Raw genomic sequence first — 22864 nt, forward strand, 5'->3', positions numbered from 1 at the left:
GCGTCATAACTAATCCCTATTGTTCTAAACAATAGAAATATGAATTATAATCCGATTATAAAAAATTAATCCGATTATAAATATGAAATATGAAATATGAAAATATGGAAATATGGAAATATGAAAATATGAAATATGAAATATGGATTATAAATTATGGAAATATGAAATATGAATTATGGATTATAAATTATGGAAATATGGATTAAAATTAAAACAATAAGATTATAAATTATGGATTATAAATTATGGAAATATGGATTATGAATTAAAACAATAGGATTAAAAAAAGATGGGCGGTCAAGTGACGTCACGAAGGTGTGACGTCATAGAGTGACGAAACCTGAAAACAAATGACGTCATAGTGGATTGCACAACATCGATGACGTCATGTCCATACTCAAAAACAAAAAGAAAGTAAATGGTGACGTCATAGTGGATTGCACAACATCGATGACGTCATGCGCATACTCAAAAACAAGAAGAAAGTAAAGAAACAATAGACAAGTGTCGGACATGTCCAATGACCATACTCAAGAACAAGAAGAAAGTAAAGAAATTAAAAAACATGTCTTGGACATGTCCAAGGGTGACGTCAAGCAATAAAAATGACTTAACCTTGAATAAAAAAGGAAAGTAAAGAAATAAAAAAAACATGTCTTGGACATTCCAAGTGACGTAGCAAGGTTTGGTCAAACACAGAGAGAGTGAGAGAGAGAGAGAGGGGCTGAGAAAGAAAGAGAGAGTATGGGTTAATGATGAGAGAGGATGGGCAAATGATGACCACAAATACTAACGTTCACTAATTTGTTATGGGTGTGAAACAATAGAATTTTTAAATGGAGGGTAAATGTTTTTCACGATGCTGGGACCGTCAAGTCCAGCCTGACATGTTGACCTTTCCTCTTAGCACGATCCCATTTGGATCTATTCATGGTAGGTTCTAGTTTACCGATAGAACCGATGGAATCATTCTTTCTTTTGTCATCGGTATGAAACAATAGAATTTAAAATGGAGAGTAAACCATGGCGTCATGCATCTTGCGAAGAACCAGCACGCATATTACGTAATAGCTCTTTATTCCTATTTGAACTGTCATACATGTGAACGCGACTATCAACATATCACACTGATCAATCAACCAAGTGGGTGGTATATTTCGACTAATCATCACCGTTTATTAATCATGCTCGTTTAACCTCATTTTTTGTTGTATTACTTTGTTCAAAATTCGTAGAATTTATCCCTATTTTTACTTTCCGCTCTTTGATGCCTATTTTGTCACCACCTAAATTTTATATTCTTCATATTTTTCATCTTAACTGTCTTTTATTACTTTCATTCGTTAAGTTTATTCCATTTCTTCCATTTTTTCCCCATTTCTTCAATTTGTACAATTTCTTTCATATCTCCATTTTGTTCATATCTTCCAATATCTTCTTATTCTCCATTTTCTTCATATTCTCCCATTTCTTTATTTTCCTCTATCATTTTCTTCATTTCCTCCAGTTTCTTCATTTTCTTTATTTTGTTCATTCGTCATACCACCATTCCCGTCATATCACCATTCATACCATCATTTCACCTACCCCTCATTCCATAATTTCTCTCATTTTTCATCTTCCTCGATCATTTTGTTCATTTCCTCCAGTTTGTTCATTTTCTTTATTTTGTTCATTCCGTCATACCGTCACACCACCATTCCCGTTAAAATCACCACTCCCGTCATACCGCCATGTCACCAACCCGTCATTATCCAGTTTGTTCATTTTCTTTATTTTGTTCATTCCGTCATACCGTCATACCACCATTCCCGTCATACCACCATTTCGTCATACCAACACATCGACCATAACGTCATACCATCTTTCCGTCGTCACATAATTTATTATATTTTTTCATTTTCCTCGATCATTTTGTTCATTTCCTCCAGTTTGTTCATTTTCTTTATTTTGTTCATTCCGTCATACCGTCACACCACCATTCCCGTTAAAATCACCACTCCCGTCATACCGCCATGTCACCAACCCATCATTATGCAGTTTCTTCATTTTCTTTATTTTGTTCATTCCGTCATACCGTCATACCACCATTCCCGTCATATCACCATTCATACCATCATTTCACCTACCCCTCATTCCATAATTTCTCTCATTTTTCATCTTCCTCGATCATTTTGTTCATTTCCTCCAGTTTGTTCATTTTCTTTATTTTGTTCATTCCGTCATACCATCATACCACCATTCCCGTCATACCACCATTCCCGTCATACCAGCATTTCGTCATACCAACACATCGACCATAACGTCATACCATCATTCCGTCATCCCATAATTTATCCCATTTTTTCATTTTCCTCGATCATTTTGTTCATTTCCTCCAGTTTGTTCATTTTCTTTATTTTGTCCATTCCGTCATACCGTCACACCACCATTCCCGTTAAAATCACCACTCCCGTCATACCGCCATGTCACCAACCCGTCATTATCCAGTTTGTTCATTTTCTTTATTTTGTTCATTCCGTCATACCGTCATACCACCATTCCCGTCATACCACCATTTCGTCATACCAACACATCGACCATAACGTCATACCATCATTCCGTCGTCACATAATTTATTATATTTTTTCATTTTCCTCGATCATTTTGTTCATTTCCTCCAGTTTGTTCATTTTCTTTATTTTGTTCATTCCGTCATACCGTCACACCACCATTCCCGTTAAAATCACCACTCCCGTCATACCGCCATGTCACCAACCCATCATTATGCAGTTTCTTCATTTTCTTTATTTTGTTCATTCCGTCATACCGTCATACCACCATTCCCGTCATATCACCATTCATACCATCATTTCACCTACCCCTCATTCCATAATTTCTCTCATTTTTCATCTTCCTCGATCATTTTGTTCATTTCCTCCAGTTTGTTCATTTTCTTTATTTTGTTCATTCCGTCATACCGTCATACCACCATTCCCGTCATACCACCATTTCGTCATACCAACACATCGACCATAACGTCATACCATCTTTCCGTCATCCCATAATTTATCCCATTTTTTCATTTTCCTCGATCATTTTGTTCATTTCCTCCAGTTTGTTCATTTTCTTTATTTTGTTCATTCCGTCATACCGTCACACCACCATTCCCGTTAAAATCACCACTCCCGTCATACCGCCATGTCACCAACCCGTCATTATCCAGTTTGTTCATTTTCTTTATTTTGTTCATTCCGTCATACCGTCACACCACCATTCCCGTTAAAATCACCACTCCCGTCATACCGCCATGTCACCAACCCATCATTATGCAGTTTGTTCATTTTCTTTATTTTGTTCATTCCGTCATACCGTCATACCACCATTCCCGTCATATCACCATTCATACCATCATTTCACCTACCCCTCATTCCATAATTTCTCTCATTTTTCATCTTCCTCGATCATTTTGTTCATTTCCTCCAGTTTGTTCATTTTCTTTATTTTGTTCATTCCGTCATACCGTCATACCACCATTCCCGTCATACCAGCATTTCGTCATACCAACACATCGACCATAACGTCATACCATCTTTCCGTCATCCCATAATTTATCCCATTTTTTCATTTTCCTCGATCATTTTGTTCATTTCCTCCAGTTTGTTCATTTTCTTTATTTTGTTCATTCCGTCATACCGTCACACCACCATTCCCGTTAAAATCACCACTCCCGTCATACCGCCATGTCACCAACCCGTCATTATCCAGTTTGTTCATTTTCTTTATTTTGTTCATTCCGTCATACCGTCATACCACCCTTCCCGTCATACCATCATTCCGTCATCCCATCATTCCCCCATCTCATCATTCCGTCATACCATCATCAAGCCATCTCATCACTCCGCCATCATGTCATACCTTGCGTCATACCATCATTCGTCATTCTGTCATCCCGCCAATCCGCCATGCCATCATTTCGTCATATCACAAATATTTTGCCATCCCGTCATTACGTCATTTCGTCATACCAACATATCGACCATCACGTCATTCCATCATTCTGTCATTTTTCGATCCTGTCATACCGTGTAACACACTGGTCGGTTCACAATTCTGTATACGGTGTCAGCGGAGGAGTAGATGTCACGTCAACACGCGCCGTTCGATATAAAAATTGACATTTGCAGGTTGAAACGCAATAAAAGGCAAAAGTTCTGTTTCCAGCTCATCATTTGTAAGTTTGAATTCTCTGGGCCAACATGAATACTCGCGATACAGTAAAGCGATACGGTTGTTCAATGTGCGATAGGTCGTATAGTCGAAACTACGACTTGAAGAGGCATCAAAGAGATGTACACCCCGAAATTGAAGATGATGGAGATGTGACTGAAACTGATAACAATGAAGATTCCAGCATTGTTGGAGAAAGCTATGATGAAAACACTGACACAAGTGATTCTGATACAGAGGAAGAAGAAGAGGAATCTACAAATACAGAGATTCCTGACGAAGACGAACCAGCAGACAACCTGGCGTATCAAGAATGGTATGAGGAGGCGATGGCAGCTACCGAACAACTGAGGGATGAAAAGTACGATAAATATATATCCAATGGCATGCGTGATGAAGAAGCTAAAGAAAAGGCTCACGTGAAAGTACTGTGGGCTATTAAACGCATCTTTTTCGACCGTTACTCTAGTTTCTTAAGGCAAAACTTATTTCTTGAAGAAGACCAAACCAATCAGGAAATCATATCCGATGTCAACGAAAGAGTAGAGAAAGGTATGAATATCCGAAAAGCAATTCAAAGAGTCTTCGCCAGACATGGGACAAAATTCGATGGACTGTTCCAGTATCAACCTGAAGAGAATGATGATGGTGACGAAGATATGGAAGGGACTGAAGCAAGCGATAACTGAGACCATGACATAGAGACAGTCGAATAATGTGTTACTGTATGCGATCTACTTATAAATCATATATCCTTGTGATAAATGCAATTTGTTTTAATTATATATATTTCAAAATACACAACAGTTTACAGTATTTCCGACTCATGAGCTAAAGAATAATATAATGAAAAAGTAAAACCCTTTACATATGTATTTCGCAGACAACATATTGGTTTGGACTATTAAAATATTTGATAAATTGAAATCACAATGCATCAACCATGGTATTCGTTTTATTGTATTCTACCAGTGTATATCATATTTCTAACAACAATCCCTGGAAGGGAGTTCGTTTATCATAATAATAAGAATAATCCACAATTATAAAGCGTTTAATACATTCAAACGACGTATTTAAGCGCTTAACAGGTATGTTATTACCCTGGTCATCGGATTCAATCTGTCACTCCCGCACACAAAGTGTGCACATTATCCACTCCCTTGGGAGTATTCCAGTAAGTTGCTTGTGAGATACACACAGTACTGTACAAGCGTCAATGACTTTCACATCCTACCAGTACCTATTTAGCACCTAGGTCGAGAGTGGCAAAGTGTGGATTAACGCCAGATCGTGGTACACGACTCTCTGTTTACAAGGCGAAAGTCAGAACCACTACACCACGGCCCCTCGATCCCCTGTGTAATGAAAAAAAATCTCACCCAAAATATATTGATGGAAGGTTGAAATGACGGTATGACGGAATGAACAAAATAAAGAAAATGAACAAACTGGATAATGACGGGTTGGTGACATGGCGGTATGACGGGAGTGGTGATTTTAACGGGAATGGTGGTGTGACGGTATGACGGAATGAACAAAATAAAGAAAATGAACAAACTGGAGGAAATGAACAAAATGATCGAGGAAAATGAAAAAATAGGATAAATTATGGGATGACGGAAAGATGGTATGACGTTATGGTCGATGTGTTGGTATGACGAAATGGTGGTATGACGGGAATGGTGGTGTGACGGTATGACGGAATGAACAAAATAAAGAAAATGAACAAACTGGATAATGACGGGTTGGTGACATGGCGGTATGACGGGAGTGGTGATTTTAACGGGAATGGTGGTGTGACGGTATGACGGAATGAACAAAATAAAGAAAATGAACAAACTGGAGGAAATGAACAAAATGATCGAGGAAAATGAAAAAATAGGATAAATTATGTGACGACGGAAAGATGGTATGACGTTATGGTCGATGTGTTGGTATGACGAAATGGTGGTATGACGGAATGGTGGTGTGACGGTATGACGGAATGAACAAAATAAAGAAAATGAACAAACTGGATAATGACGGGTTGGTGACATGGCGGTATGACGGGAATGGTGATTTTAACGGGAATGGTGGTGTGACGGTATGACGGAATGGACAAAATAAAGAAAATGAACAAACTGGAGGAAATGAACAAAATGATCGAGGAAAATGAAAAAATAGGATAAATTATGGATGACGGAAAGATGGTATGACGTTATGGTCGATGTGTTGGTATGACGAAATGCTGGTATGACGGGAATGGTGGTATGACGGTATGACGGAATGAACAAAATAAAGAAAATGAACAAACTGGAGGAAATGAACAAAATGATCGAGGAAGATGAAAAATGAAGAAATTATGGAATGAGGGGTAGGTGAAATGATGGTATGAATGGTGATATGACGGGAATGGTGGTATGACGGTATGACGGAATGAACAAAATAAAGAAAATGAAGAAACTGCATAATGATGGGTTGGTGACATGGCGGTATGACGGGAGTGGTGATTTTAACGGGAATGGTGGTGTGACGGTATGACGGAATGAACAAAATAAAGAAAATGAACAAACTGGAGGAAATGAACAAAATGATCGAGGAAGATGATAAATGAGAGAAATTATGGAATGAGGGGTAGGTGAAATGATGGTATGAATGGTGATATGACGGGAATGGTGGTATGACGAATGAACAAAATAAAGAAAATGAAGAAACTGGAGGAAATGAAGAAAATGATAGAGGAAAATAAAGAAATGGGAGAATATGAAGAAAATGGAGAATAAGAAGATATTGGAAGATATGAACAAAATGGAGATATGAAAGAAATTGTACAAATTGAAGAAATTGGGAAAAAATGGAAAAAATGGAATAAACTTAACGAATGAAAGTAATTAAAGAAAGTTAAGATGAAAAATATGAAGAATATAAAATTTAGGGGTGACAAAATAGGCATCAAAGAGCGGAAAGTAAAAATAGGGATAAATTCTACGAATTTTGAACAACGTAATACAACAAAAAATGAGGTTAAACGAGCATGATTAATAAACGGTGATGATTAGTCGAAATATACCACCAACTTGGTTGATTGATCAGTGCGATATGTTGATAGTCACGTTCACATGTATGACAGTTCAAATAGGAATAAAGAGCTATTACGTAATATGCGTGCTGGTTCTTCGCAAGATGCATGACGCCATGGTTTACTCTCCATTTTAAATTCTATTGTTTCATACCGATGACAAAAGAAAGAATGATTCCATCGGTTCTATCGGTAAACTAGAACCTACCATGAATAGATCCAAATGGATCGTGCTAAGAGGAAAGGTCAACATGTCAGGCTGGACTTGACGGTCCCAGCATCGTGAAAAACATTTACCCTCCATTTAAAAATTCTATTGTTTCACACCCATAACAAATTAGTGAACGTTAGTATTTGTGGTCATCATTTGCCCATCCTCTCTCATCATTAACCCATACTCTCTCTTTCTTTCTAAGCCCCTCTCTCTCTCTCTCACTCTCTCTGTGTTTGACCAAACCTTGCTACGTCACTTGGAATGTCCAAGACATGTATTTTTAATTTCTTTACTTTCCTTTTTTATTCAAGGTTAAGTCATTTTTTATTGCTTGACGTCACCCTTGGACATGTCCAAGACATGTTTTTTAATTTCTTTACTTTCTTCTTGTTCTTGAGTATGGTCATGATTGGACATGTCCGACACTTGTCTATTGTTTCTTTACTTTCTTCTTGTTTTTGAGTATGCGCATGACGTCATCGATGTTGTGCAATCCACTATGACGTCACCATTTACTTTCTTCTTGTTTTTGAGTATGGACATGACGTCATCGATGTTGTGCAATCCACTATGACGTCATTTGTTTTTCAGGTTTCGTCACTCTATGACGTCACACCTTCGTGACGTCACTTGACCGCCCATCTTTTTTTAATCCTATTGTTTTAATTTATAATCCATATTTCCATAATTTATAATCCATAATTTATAATCTTATTGTTTTAATTTTAATCCATATTTCCATAATTTATAATCCATAATTCATATTTCATATTTCCATAATTTATAATCCATATTTCATATTTCATATTTTCATATTTCCATATTTTCATATTTCATATTTCATATTTATAATCGGATTAATTTTTTATAATCGGATTATAATTCATATTTCTATTGTTTAGAACAATAGGGATTAGTTATGACGCTATACGTACATCCATACTACTCACCCTCTTCCTCTCAATTTTTCCTCTTGTTTCCCCATTTTCTTTTCTTTTTTTCTTCTTTCCCTTCCCCCTTTTCCTCTCTCTTTTTTCTTCTCTTTTCTCACTTTCCTCCTTTTCTTTTTCCCTTATTCCTCTCTTTTTTCCTTCTCTTCTTTCCCTCTCTCCCTCTGTCTTTTTTTCTTCCTTCCCCCTTTTCCTCCTTTTTTGTCTTCTCCTACTTCCCCCACTCCCACTCTCTTCCTTTTCTTCTCTCCTCTTTTCCTCTCTCTTTTTTCTTTTCTTCCTTTCCCCCACTCCCTCCCTCTTTCTTGGAAAAAGGGATAGGCGAAGGCCCCCTCGGCCCCTCATGGATCCGCGCCTGATCAATAGTAATTACATGTAGTATTTTTTCAATTGGACACATGCATAACTGTAAGACAACGTGCAATCTTTTCAGGGGAATACACTTTTCACGTTTTGACGTGAATTCTACCAATATTTAATGGGCCTCACTAAAAGGGTCATTCAGTTCTAATGCCTTATAGCGACCGATATTGCATATAATGAGAGATTTAGGATAAGGTGCATGAGGGGATTTGCCCTCCTCCCCCCCCCCCCCCTCCCCCCGATTCAGGAGCGTTCCTCAGAAGGTTGCCTCCCCGGCCCAGACATTTTGAAAATTGACAAAAAATGAATGCTGCCGCAAGCATCGTACACAAGCTGTAAAGTGTTTTACTTATGAACATCATTTTCCAGTGAATTTTGAAAATTTCCTCATTTACCCAACCTCCTCAAGTCAGGCTGTCGTCACTGTCGATGCAGAGAGCTCGGAAAGTTGCATAATATTGTGCAAACTTACCATGTAAATGTCAAGTCGATGCACACAAGAAAAAATGTCGATTTGAATCAATAGAGAAAAAATGAAACAAGCCTAACACTGAAAATTTCATCGAAATCGGATGTCAAATAAGAAAGTTATATTCTAAATATTCTAATTCCATGCATAATTCAGTGATAATCGATTCGATGATGTTCCCACTCACTATTTCTTTCGTTTTTATTGCTTTAGTTATAGATTTAAAGGGCCAACTTGACTGAACCACAAAATGTTAAAACAATGCTATACACTTATTTTCAGAGAGATATAAACCTTTGCTTCACACTGGCAATGAGAAGAAAATTAAAATATTACATATTTCATCATAGGCGGCGGGGGGGAGCGGGGGTGTCTTTTTTTTTTTTGGGGGGGGGGCTTGTCATTTTTTTCCTGCAGCTCCCCTGTAATTTGTTTTCGATAATTTTTTTTCATGTCAAAAAATTGTGTGGTGGCCCCCTCTAAAATTTTTGGCTTCTGCCTTCAATGTTTTTCATAATAATAAAATACTAAAGAAATAGTGAGGTGATATCATCCCCTCATTTGCATACTGACCAGGATGTAATCATAAATGTTTGGTTCATTTTTTATTCACCTTTCTTATTCTTTCTACAATGTATGCCCATTGTGCATTTATTTTGTGTTCTCAGACAGTCGTATCTCAACTTGTCAAAAAGTTTGTCCAGCTTTGTCACTACAGAGTGGATTACGAGATGGTAGGTGCTATGTGACGTCAGAGAACTGTATACACCAATCCTATTCCCATTTCTCCCTCGGCGTAAGACGGGATCTCTTCGTAGACGAGAGTGCACTTTTTCGCCGAGACGAGTTCGTCGGAGGCAGCTCGAAAATTGAATTCCTTTGGATGATTCGGGACAGGTGACCATTTGGCATAATTCCATTCCCCTGGTTTCTCCATGTACCATGTTTTCCTTGTCGCAATCACGATGGCTCCACCTAAGGAATGGGGGGGGGGGGCATGCAAACAAGAAGAAAGGAGCAAAACTTGAGATTGATGATAGCGGCAACGAAACAATACAAGAAAAATGTAAGAAAATATAGTTTACGCCAATATGATTGTGATGACAATGAAGGGCATGGTTGATAATGTCGATAATGATGATGGCATGCATCTGCTGCCGCAGAATGGTTTTGAAATTAGTGTTGGGGGGCTGGACAATGGAAATATCACACTCAGATGGTCATTTTTTTTATTTTTTACACGGTTTTGTAAAAAATGAGTGTGTTGGGTTGGTCGAGATTGAGGCAACCCAGTACTCCAGTCCCGCGGCCCCAACTAACGATGACGACACTAGCGTGCCTACGGAGGGGGGGGGGAGCAGGGGGGAAACTGCCCACCCCCCTGACGAGTCACGACCCATGCAAGGGACCTATCCCTGCCCCCCCCCCCTGACGAGAAGTTGATTTTTTTTTCTTGTCACTTTTTTATGGCACGAAATCCTTTATTTGTGGTTGAAGACCTTATTTTTTGGCTTAATTTTTTACGGACGATTTTGCCTCCCCCCTGTGGATAATCCTAGGTACGCTACTGGATGACGATGAAGATAATGATCGGGATGATATAATAATTGTTCTTGATGATGATGATGATGATGATGATGACGACGACGATATTCAGTGGCGGACCGGGTTCGTTGAATGATTACTAAACAATATTGACTGATTATGATGACCAAAATTTTGATAGGTAAACGCTGACGACCTAATTTTAAGAATTTATTATTAGATTGACAGTCCGCTCTGGAGTTGTCGCGTATTTTATAAATAGCAATCAGTCTCGATCTCAACAGGAGAAATGGGGACTTTGTAGGAAGGAAGCTAAATGTTCTGATTACCCTTATCCCATCAACTTACTTCACCCACTCAAGTTCTACCTCACCCATTTTCTCCTGGCTCCCATGAACACACTGATGAGATCAACATGCTAAAGTTACAATGCTGAACTAAAAAGTGCAATTCATGTTCACCCATGCATTAAATTTAATTAATAAGTCATGAAAATTTAATTTTGCCCAAACAACCAAAAAAAAATGAGTGATCATGAATTGTTTATCACAACACCCTCAACTTTACAAGTTCCAAGGGACTCCCCTCTTAAAATCTGAAAGAAATTGAAAGTCTGATTCCTGCCCAGCCTATTTGTCATGTGACAAGTGACATATTTTGTATTTGGCAGCCATTTCAAAAGTGTATAGTGCTTTTTTAGACGCACTGTATTAGCTGGTACTTATTCTTGGTAGTTGGTACATGAATTGCAGTTGTATAAAGTTGATATTTTGTTGTTGACAGTTAGCATTTTGCTTGCAGTTGGTTGCTGGCAGTTCCCCTATTCTACTGGCTATTCAACACTCTTTTTTGTTTCATCCTCCCCTGAACAAAATTTAGAGAGGTGACTGCCCCCTGGTTGCCCCCCGTTCGACACTCACACACACACACACCCACCCCCTCACCCCAATGCACCCCTTTCCACGCACGACCGGTAAGGTAAGGCTTAATTGTGTGGAAGAGGGTGTTTGTAAGTTAGGTCTGTGTGGGTGTGTGTGTGTGGGTGGGTGTGCGTGTGTCTACAGCGCGTCTAAAAAAACACTATACACGTTTGAAATGGCTGCCAAATACAAAATATGTGAACAGGTGGGATGTGTCTCGTGTGGTGCGAGTGTGAATCCTGGTGTGAATGTTGATGATTTTCTTTTTTTTCTATTTACTAGTTCTTTTCAATTTCTCTCTTCTCTTGTATCAATATGATTTGCAGGTGTTTTTTCTTTCTGTATCCTATTGCGCCAAAATGTTAAACGTTCATTATGCAGATTTGTATATGTTTGTTTACGTGTGCATGGTATGTGCATGGTTGTATGGGTGTTAAGGTTGGTGTGTGTATGTGTGTATAATTATGTGAAGTTATGTTGTAGATTGATTTAAAATGGGATACAATGATAATATATTTAGGTTGATTTCTGTTTTCCTGCAAATCATTTATATAGCCATTTAATATTAATTAGTATCAAAATACATAGAGGGTTGGGGACTTTTTTTTCAGACATAAAAATATAATTTTATGGAGTTTCATTCCGTCCTTATTTGCTTCAGTTCTTGGTAAATATATATATGTACATTTTTGCATATCCTTGTTGATATGAAATGAAGATTTGTATTTTTTTGTATTTATCTGCAGTTTATGTATTTCATTTGAATGAAATCCTAATAAAAACATGTTGAAAAAAGTGTGTATGTTGTGAGTGTGTGTGAATCTTACCTGGTTTAACGAGTCTAACCACTTCTTTTAATGACGTCCCATCGCAATGACCAGGAAGAAAGGTACCGCTTGATACGGCTCCATCAAAGGAATCTTTGTGAATTAGCAATATTACAAAAATATACATATAATTTAAAAAAGTGTTTTAAAAAGTGATTAAGAAAACAAATAAAAACTGAATGAATGATAAAAGAAGTTAGATCAATAATAATATGGATACCATCTTTTGCATCCATGGTATCCAGTTTAATTACGAAAATAATAAACAGGTAAATTAACAAATAATTCAATATAAGCCTTCAAATACAATCTGGCAAGATTTGAAATTTCCCTCCTCAGATAACGAAGTAATCATCGATTACGAGACTAATAAATTACATTTATTATATGTCGCTATCCCATGCATGCTTATTTTGCACTTTCTTTCATTTTGCTTGTCAGATATTTATTTATTTTCTCTTTTATGTTTTCTTAATTTTAAACTCACATTGTTAGTCTTCGGATTTTTTTATAAGTATTGTTGAATAAGACCTAATTGAATTTGAATTTTAAGGAGATCGACCTACATACCCCTTGAAAAAAATCTTGGAAAAGACTTTGGTGTCTGATGCAGGATCGTCATGCAACCACAAATGTAATATTCCCCACAAGTGTGATATTACTTTACCCACAAATGTAATAATTTCACCCACAAAATGTGCTAACGCACTTTTTATTACTTACTTTCTTCAATCTCTAGTTGCACAGGTCCAACGTAGCTGTGGATCAACTCTTTATAAACTCCTTTGGTTTTACATGCATTGAGGCTTTCTTGCGATGGGTCTACTCCAGAAACATTGCTGAAACCCAGTTTAGCAAGCTTGTAAAGAAATATTTTAGAAGGTATAGGCCTACATTTTAAATTCCAAATTGTTCAAAATGTAATTAAAATTCAAATTTAACATGTTTATGCACTAAGTCCTTCAATTTCACCAATGAAATTGCAAAAAGCACTATCGTGATAAGCAAAGGCGGATCCAGGATTTTCCAGGGGGGGCAAAATTTTGACAAGCAAGAAAAAAAGGAAATAAAAAAAAACGAAAAGGTCTTAAACCAGAAATTAAGGATATTGCGTTCCCGGAAAAAGGTCTCCATTTTCAAGAGGGGGGTGGGTTCTGTTTTAACGGCATTTTTACATTACAAATGTTCATTTTGCTTCTGAAAGGGGGATATTGTACAGGGCGACTGTGGTCCCCCCTGGATCCGCCAGTGGTGAAGAGCTCTCCCAGATCGCTCATTCATTTTAGAGTTTCTTCGAACAATCTTCCGTATTGCAGAGCCCCTCGAGCGTTGACATGAGTCCATGTAACGGTAGCAGAACTATTATTCAAAGTTGGACATGTTGGAGGCGGAACACACATAATATCACAATTTGGTGGTCATGCAATTACACGTTATGGATCACTAAAAAATGTGCTTAGCATGCCCCCCTCCGTAATACCGTAATATCTAAAACCCAACTGCTCCGCTAGAACGATATACATGTAGAGTTCTAATTTTCTCTGCCTTTTTTTTAATTAAAGCAACGAATGCTAGAATCAATTAAATTCATATCATTAAACCGTGTTTAAGAAAGAAAATAATGGGGCTTTGCTCACCTCTTCACCGACCATCCCTGTTCCACATCCAACATCAAGAATCTTCTTTGTCTTATCCTGCACAAGTCTGTTGAGTATAGAAGCAACAGCGGCAGGTCCTACATACCCAGCCTCTTTTAGAACCTGAAAAGACATGCAGCAAAACTTTCTTCCGACAATACTTCCAGAAACATGTAACATGAAAATATTACGATTTAAACAACGTTTGTTAAGGGTTGCAACTGAAACATAAAATCTACTAAGATTTAGGTAGATACGTCATAAGAGGGCGTCGTAGTATCCCGGCCGCGCGTTTCCGTTTTACACCCTGGCGAAGGCATTTTCCGGAAAAGTAGCCAAAAAGCGACTAGTGAAGAGTCTACACACGTCGATGGTTGCATGCAGCGTGCGACACAGGCGAGTCCACCACCGCATGCAATTTGCACAGTTACTGATCAGAGCACAGAGTTCCTCGGCACTTCATGTACAGAGAGAGCGGCAGTCAGGAGTGAAATCCGAACATGCTTTTGCAGTCGCGTTGTTTATGATAGTTTTTTTTTTCTAAAAATAAATTATTAACTAAATGAATAGAATGACAGACAACATCAAAATAAACAGATACTTATAATGGAAAGACAAACTGAAGTTTGATGGATTGATACACTTAGAAGCTGCCGAAAGATAGATAGAAGACTGATAAATAGATAGAGACAAGATAGATAGATAGATAGATAGATAGAAAGAGAGAGAGAGAGGTGGATAGATAGATAGAAAGAGAGAGAAAGAGGGAGAGATGGATGGATAGATAGATAAATAGAGAGAGGGGAGAGGTCGATATATAGAGGGAGAGGGGGAGAGAGAGAAAGAGAGAGAGAAGGATAGATATATAGAGGGAGGGAGAGAGAGATGTTGTAGATAGAAATATGGACGGACAAAGAGAAAGAGAGAAAAAAGACAGACAGATGCTAGAGAAGGAGAGAGATAGAGAATTTGAGAGACAGATAGATCATGTTAGATAGATAGAAAGATAAAGAATGAGAGAGACAGAGAAGATAGACAAATTAACAGATAGGTAGATACATAGATAGAGAGAAATAGAGAAAGACAGACAGATGGATAGATAGAGATAGATAGATGACTAAGAGATAGATAGATGTTAGATAGATAAAGAGGGAGAGAGACAAAGAATATTAACAAATTAACAGAAAGATAAGTTTAAAAAATAGATAGATAAATAGATAGAGAGAATAAGAGAAAGACAGACAGATGGATAGATAGATAGAGATTAAATAGATAATTAAAGAATGAGAGAGACAGAGAAGATTATTAACAAATTAACAGATAGATAGATACTCTAGTTAAAAAATAGATAAATAGATAGAGAGAAATAGAGAAAGACAGACAGATGGATAGATAGATGGATAGAGAGATAGATAGAGAATTTGAGAGATAGATAGATGTCAGATAGATCAAGAATGAGAGAGAAGAGCGACAAATTAACAGATAGCTGTAGTTACATAGGTAGGTAGAGAGAGAGAAATAGAGAAAGACAGACAGATGGATGGATAGATAGAGATAGAGAATTTGAGATAGATAGATGTAAGAATGAGAGAGACAGAGAAGATTATTAGATAGATAGATACTGCAGTTACATAGATAGATAGAGATAGATATATAGACAGATAGAGAGAAAGACAGACATCAGCAAATCGGCAAGGCAAATGATCAAGGCAAACATTCGTATTGAACCTGGAAAGTATAAGCTCAGCTGCATTGGTATGTTCTGCGGATAACTTCGGTGCGGACTTTGGATCGCGCGCCCAGCTGATAATGTAAACAAACATAGACGTAGACTCTTCACTAGTCGCTTTTTGGCTACTTTTCCGGAAAATGCCTTCGCCAGGGTGTAAAACGGAAACGCGCATCCCGGCCATGTCGCCATTCTTGAGGCTCTGACAAGAGGAGTTTCACAATAGCGACGCAGACGCTATCTGGAACGTCGATAATCTATTGTCAAATGCCCTTCATGACACTAAAGGCTTTGTCGAGGGTCGGTAAATCGAAACAACAGTTTCGTGGGTGACTAAGGACAAACGACATATTGCGATTTTTCGTCAGCTCTAAAACTAGAATGACCTACCGGTTCGCAAATTTCCGAGAAAGACCTCCCGGCTGTTCATTGTCATTTGAAGGGCATTGTCAATACATTTGCTATGTTCTTGAAGATGTTTTACGTCGCGGATGCGAAAACTCGCTAATAATCTTTGTGAACGTAGCAGGGACATGACTGGGACATAATGATCAGACCTTGGCATGGACACCCTGGGTGGGAATGCAAGCGCCCCCACCATTTTGAGCCATGTTTATTACGGGTCGTTATAACACTTAAATCACTTCCGTTTCTTGCTTGTCCATCTTTTTCAACTCGAGATGGTCCTTACCTCGGTCACATTTGTCCTACGGCGGCCGTACGGCGAGTCGACCTGAACAGCCGTTTTAACATTTTTTGTACTAGCTACATCGGCGGTTTGAAGAAAAGTGAATAAAACGGCTTATTCGACACGCCGTACGGCCGTCGTAAAGCCAATGTGACCGAGGTATTACGATGGATGATATTTTCTTTTGGCTTGCAATTTTAGACTTAACACCCCCCCCCCCCCTTTCTAGTAAATCTTGTATCCACCCTCTTAGGGACTCACAACAGCCACTGTAGTGGACCTGGGAGAGACCTTATGTAACGCAGCCTTAACAAAGTGACCATATCTATTGTGTCTATTCTGCGGGAAGAATATCTTTGGATCGGGTTTTTTTTTTTGGGGGGGTTATAGTTGGCTGTCTGGCTGAATAAACACATTATTATATTCTTTTCAGGAGCTGACTTGTTCATCGAAATACTGTCCTTCGGTGCACGACAATTCAAATGTGCGTCAAGGGCTACATAATATAATCATACACCATGAGATCGATTACAGACATTCAGTAAATAATATTGTGAAGATCGATTCTACATTCCACCGTGACTAATTCTATTACATGTTCTTTTTTTTCATTTCTTAAACAGCAACAAAACAGATTGAAAATTTTCCAAAACCGCAAGATTCCTTCCTTTTACACAGAGGTATCAAACAACATTCTCTTCGCTGGCTGCCTGTTGAAAGGCGTATAATAGCTAAATAAATAAAAGTAAATATATAAAATAGTACACAGCGCTGAATATTTCATCAAATCCTGAAGTTATAACTTCAAAGCTCTGCAAGGATTCGTCAACACAGTTATCGTTAGGCTATAGAAAATACAACCTTAATTGTTCATATTTGTCATTGTTTCATGTACGGTCTATTTCTTTGTTATTTCGATGGAAGTACCCCCTTTATCCTCTATAAATATAATGTAAATCCATAATTGCAAATCTTTCTCAATGTCAAGTTGGTTCTCTTTGGGAGTTTACACAGTAGACCATAAACTGGTTATAATTATATATATTTCACGTACCACTGGCGGATTCAGGGGGGGGGTGGGCAAAGTATTTCCGTGCCCCCCCCCCCCCCCCGAGAGCCATAATAAAAATTTGTACAGTGATATGCACAACACATTGACATGCAAATGAGACAGCCAATGATGTCCCTCAATCACTATTTCTTTTGTTTTTTTATTGTTTGCATTATACAATATTCCATTTTTTTTACAGATTTGACGATGAGAACCAACTTGACTGAACTATATAGAATTAAAAAATGCTAATTCCACATGCATGTTCAGTGAGAAATTAATCGTTGTTTTACTTGACAATGAGGAGAAAATTTCTCTGTCTGTTCAAATCAACATTTTATTGGGATGGACTTGTCCTTTAAGTGAAAACCTTTATTCATTTGTTTTACTTTTTTGCTTGTCAAGTTCTCATTAAAAAAAAATTGCCCCCCCCCCCCTAGCTCTTGGAAAGTTTTGGATCCGCCCCTGCCACTTACCTGATCGTAGTTTTCTGCTGATTTATCTACCGCCCATTTATCGTAATAATCCTCCAGTTCCTTTGGCCCCTGCTCAATTCCGATGGTGAAGGCCTCGGCAATCTTGTCAATTGGCATCTCTATTGCCATGTCGGGTAAACCTTTTTTTAGCGGAACTGAGACAGACTTTCTAGCTTGTGCGCGTGTATATGCCGAGCCGCAGAATAGTACGCAATGTATGTATCGCTGGTTTATAAAGGATTTTTACAGAATATTATAGCAATGCAGCTTGTTCACGGTATTTGAATGATCTGTTGTACTCGAAGTGACCCCGAATTCTTTGTAGATGTTTCGTAATCTTTCTTTTATACTTAGAGTTACAATCCTAAACTTCTCAGTCAAGCTTCAAAGGAGAAACTCTAATCATGAAAAAAGTGGTGTTGCATGCAGGGACCTGGGTCCCGTAACACGAAGGTTAGAGATTAATTGTACGCCTGATTTTTACGATTGATTATACATTGTAGTCAATGGAATCCATCGTATTATTATGTTCTATACGATCATTGCTAAGCTTTGTGTAACGGGCCCCTGGGAACTATTTTTTGACTGGGGGTGCTGATGTAAATTTGAAAAGGAAAAAAGCTTTCGTAGTTTATTTTGATTATATTTATTTAAATTTCTACACAACTTCCAGAAAGCCCGGGGTGTTGCCTTTGGAGAATAATACACTCAGCACCCCGAAGGATTTTTTTTTTTTGGGGGGGGTGCTTCGATCAGCACTCCCGCTTCCCAGGGCGATGGCTGCATGCTATGCCAAGCTGACAACTATAGATTAATAAACTTGAGTGATTTCAAATACAATGACCAAGGGAGTGTTCATACTGAGTGCTTGCCTGTCATAACACTATATCATTACAGCATAGATTAGCAATTAATCGTTCGCTTGATTTTCATAATTTGTACATTGTAGTTAATGCAATCAATCGTAGAATAATGTTCCACGATTGATTGCTAAGCTTTGTGTTACGGTCCCCTTGGTCTGAAGTTATTTGACAAGCTGATCAGACCAGTTTGTAGTTCCATTCTGCGCATGATCAAATTAAAGAAAAGGTTATCATAACTCAAATGGCATGGTGATTAAAATATACTACTACTCTGTGACGTACCGTGGGTCACGGCATTGGGGGTACCAGAAAAAATTCGAGTCACTTAGGGAGCGCGCGAAGCGCGCTCAGTTGCCAGGTATACCTATATACTGACCCAATAGAGACAATTTAAGGACATGCAGTGTCATTAAATGGATATGTATCTCACCGATTAATTAATGCGAGCTAAAATTCTTTTATATTCAGACCTAAAAAGGGACATTATAAGCAAACTTTTGTAATCATGATACGTACCTGTCTCGCTAAACAAACAATGCGAGCACGAAGCGCGAGCTGAAATTTTTGTATATATTGACCCCAAAAAGTGACATTTAAAGGACCATATTTTAGGATTCCATTAAGAGTATTCATATCTCAGCATAGTCATCTAATGCTAGTGCCATCCTTTGCTGATTTTGTTAAAATTACATCTAAACACATTAAGCACTTTCTGTAGACATAGTAATCATAATTATCATATGCATCTCACTAATCAAAAACTGCGATCGCGAGCTTAAAAGTTAGGAAATTCAGACGTGAAGAGGGGCATTCTAAGGCTTTTTTCAGGAATTCACTAAGACCGTACGTATTTCACCAACCAAATGATGCGAGCGCGAAGCGCGAGCTGAAAATTTTTGATATTGAGATCAGAAAAATTGACATTTTAACGGATATTAGGAATTCATGAAGAGCAAACATCTCACCAATCAACTAATGCGAACTTTAGCACGGACAGGAATGTTTTATATTAAGACCTAATACGGCAATCACATTAAGTAGTTATGAAAAAGAAGCAGATGTCACTACATGAAACAATAATAACTCGAATTGCGAGGAAATACATTTGATGCACAGTATATTGATTTGAAAACGAGAGGTTTCAGTACATCAGGATTATATATCTCGTTAAATAGACTATGCGAGCACCAGGAACAATAAAGTCATATTATATAGGCCCTGAGCATATAATGTTTCATAAAGTTATGAAAAAAGCTTCTTATGTAAAATAACATAATATAATGTAACATTATGATGAACAATCATTTCGTCTTTCCCCACTACGTTTTTTTCCCTTTCTTCCTCTTTTTCTCCTTTTCCCCGTTTTTTTTGGGGGGGGCCAGCCGATGGGGGGGGGGGGGGAGAGAACACGTGCCGCCCACGCCCCCCGTAGTTACGCCACTGATTCTACTACCATGATTACTACTACTACTAACAGCATTAGTTATAATGATAATGATGATGATGATAATAATAATAATAACAACAATGATAATGATAATGATGATAATAATGACAATGACATTAAAATTGATAATACTAATTACACTGAAAATAATAATGATGATAATAATAATAATAATAATGATAACAATAATAACAATAATAATACTACTACTACTACTAATAATAATGATAATAATAATAATAGTGATAACAAAAATATCTTCTTTTTCGCTTCTTTAGAAATCACAATCACGAAAAAAAGCGTATAATAATACACGAATGACATATAATGATATGATAACAAAAGTGTATAAAGTACAGTCCACACTTAACCCATCCCCCCCCCCATGACAGATATAAGCTTTTCACATTGTATTTCCTTAACCCCATACTATCCTTAACCCCGGACTATCCTTAACCCCATACTATCTTTTTTCGATTCACACTGTCTTTCTTAACCCCATACTATCTGCTCAACCGTGGTTAATGCCTTAACACGGACTACCCTCAGCTCATGAATATTGATGGTTTTACCAAACAGAGCGTGATTAACATGTAATTCAACTTCTGTGATTGGCTAATGCTAAGCCCCACTTTCCTTAGCCCTGTTTCGTTTTCACACTGCATCTCTTAGCATGAGCTGAGGGAAAGTCCGGGGTTAAGGCATTAACCACGGTTGAGCAGATAGTATGGGGTTAAGAAAGACAGTGTGAATCGAAAAAAAGATAGTATGGGGTTAAGGATAGTCCGGGGTTAAGGATAGTATGGGGTTAAGGAAATGCAATGTGAAAAGCATAATAGTACCGTACTATTTACCGTGCTAGCCCACTTTGCTAAAACGTAGTGTGAAAACGAAGTGGGCTAAGCTTAACCGGGAAATTGGTGGGGCTAAGACCCACCCCCCCTTAGCCCCACCAATTTAGGACAAAAAGTGCAGTGTGAAAAGCATAATATAGTATTCTACATGAGAATCCGGGATGAGAAGACGTTATGGCAATGTATACCGGGCAAAATAGAAAATCGCTTGCACCCCATCAGACACCCAAACATCGACCAATAGGCCCCCAAACTAGAAGGAATATATCGCAAATAAAAAGTTGTTTTTAAAGGTCAAGTCCCCCCAGAAAATTGTTGATTTGAATAATTAGAAAATATCAAACGAGCATAATGCTGAAAATTTTATCAAAAATGATTGTAAAATAAGAAAATTATGGCATTTTAAAATTTGGCTTATTTTTCACAAAACAGGGATATGCATTGGGACGTGCAAATGAGACAGTCGATGTTGCCCTTCACTCCATATTTTTTTTTCATACAGATTTGACGATAACATTGGATGTTGCGGACAAGCAGGGGCTACAGCGGGAGCACATGGGGGCGACGGCCCATAATTTTGTTTTTACAGTAGTGTAAAAGGTGGAAAAGAAGAACTTGAAGGAGAAAGGAAATTAAGAAAGAGGAAACCAAAAAAAAACATAAAAAAGAGATGTGTAGGTCATGTAACTCTAGTCTATTTAACCCTTGCAATTATTCAGTAAAAAAAAATAGAGAGAGAAAAATACTTCCCACCCCACCCTTTCAAAATATCACCCCCCCCCCCCCATGCACGGACAGGGATGATAATTTCAAATCCGGTGTGGTGTTGGAATCCGCTGAACTTTAAATTGTTTTTCATAGCTTCCGAACCTATTCAGAGCAAATTACAAAAAAAAAAATTCATTACAGAATACGTACCTGCTCAACACCTCGTGAGTGACTTTTCAGGATCAGACTCATTTTATATTTAGTGCTAGAAGTATAATTATGCTCACGTGAAAACACCAACATTTTATTCTATTGATATTTCTTGGGTATGTGCGTTTCAACAAGCATGGCTTTTTTTTGTGCATGCCCGATTTCCATTCATTATTTTGTTCATCTGTATTTTCATAATTATGTGCCAACCATAATTTTATCATCTCCACTATTTGTTTCAACCATGTTCTGTTGATACCTTTAATTGATTTGTTTTATGTTAAACAGTATTTTTACTTTGTGTATGTATACTTTTGTTCTCATTCTGTTCTTTTTAATGAATTTGGAAATAAATGCTGAATTGAATTGAAATGAACACCAAAATGTCAACACTGAATTTGTAATCACCCAATGCGGATATGCCGCCCTCTCGCAATAACGACTATATAATATATTGTTTTCCATAATATGAGATCTGAACTTCAACTTAACAGGAGTAACAATCATGATATTTGCGGTAGCATATTTGTTTTTGCTTATCTCTGTTTTTTTTCTGTGCATATCTGTATTTTATTCTTAATTATGTACAGCATGTTCCTTCACCTTTTACATCTCATTTTTCTCATTTACATCTCAAGAT

At 37.7% G+C, this 22864-nt stretch overlaps 1 protein-coding gene across 1 annotated transcript; it reads right to left on the reverse strand.

The window, feature by feature from the left end:
- Positions 1–9357: 9357 nt before the first annotated feature.
- On the reverse strand, positions 9358–18443 carry LOC121430315 (methyltransferase-like protein 27). The gene is made up of 5 exons (XM_041627594.1): positions 18143–18443; positions 14199–14321; positions 13285–13420; positions 12562–12654; positions 9358–10244 (listed from the first exon to the last, which is right to left on the reverse strand). The coding sequence occupies exons 1-5, from the start codon at positions 18269–18271 to the stop codon at positions 10021–10023; spliced, it is 705 nt and encodes a 234-aa protein (XP_041483528.1). The 5' UTR covers positions 18272–18443; the 3' UTR covers positions 9358–10020.
- Positions 18444–22864: the final 4421 nt, after the last annotated feature.

Source organism: Lytechinus variegatus, chromosome 16, assembly GCF_018143015.1.
Source record: "Lytechinus variegatus isolate NC3 chromosome 16, Lvar_3.0, whole genome shotgun sequence".
NCBI lineage: Eukaryota > Metazoa > Echinodermata > Echinoidea > Temnopleuroida > Toxopneustidae > Lytechinus > Lytechinus variegatus.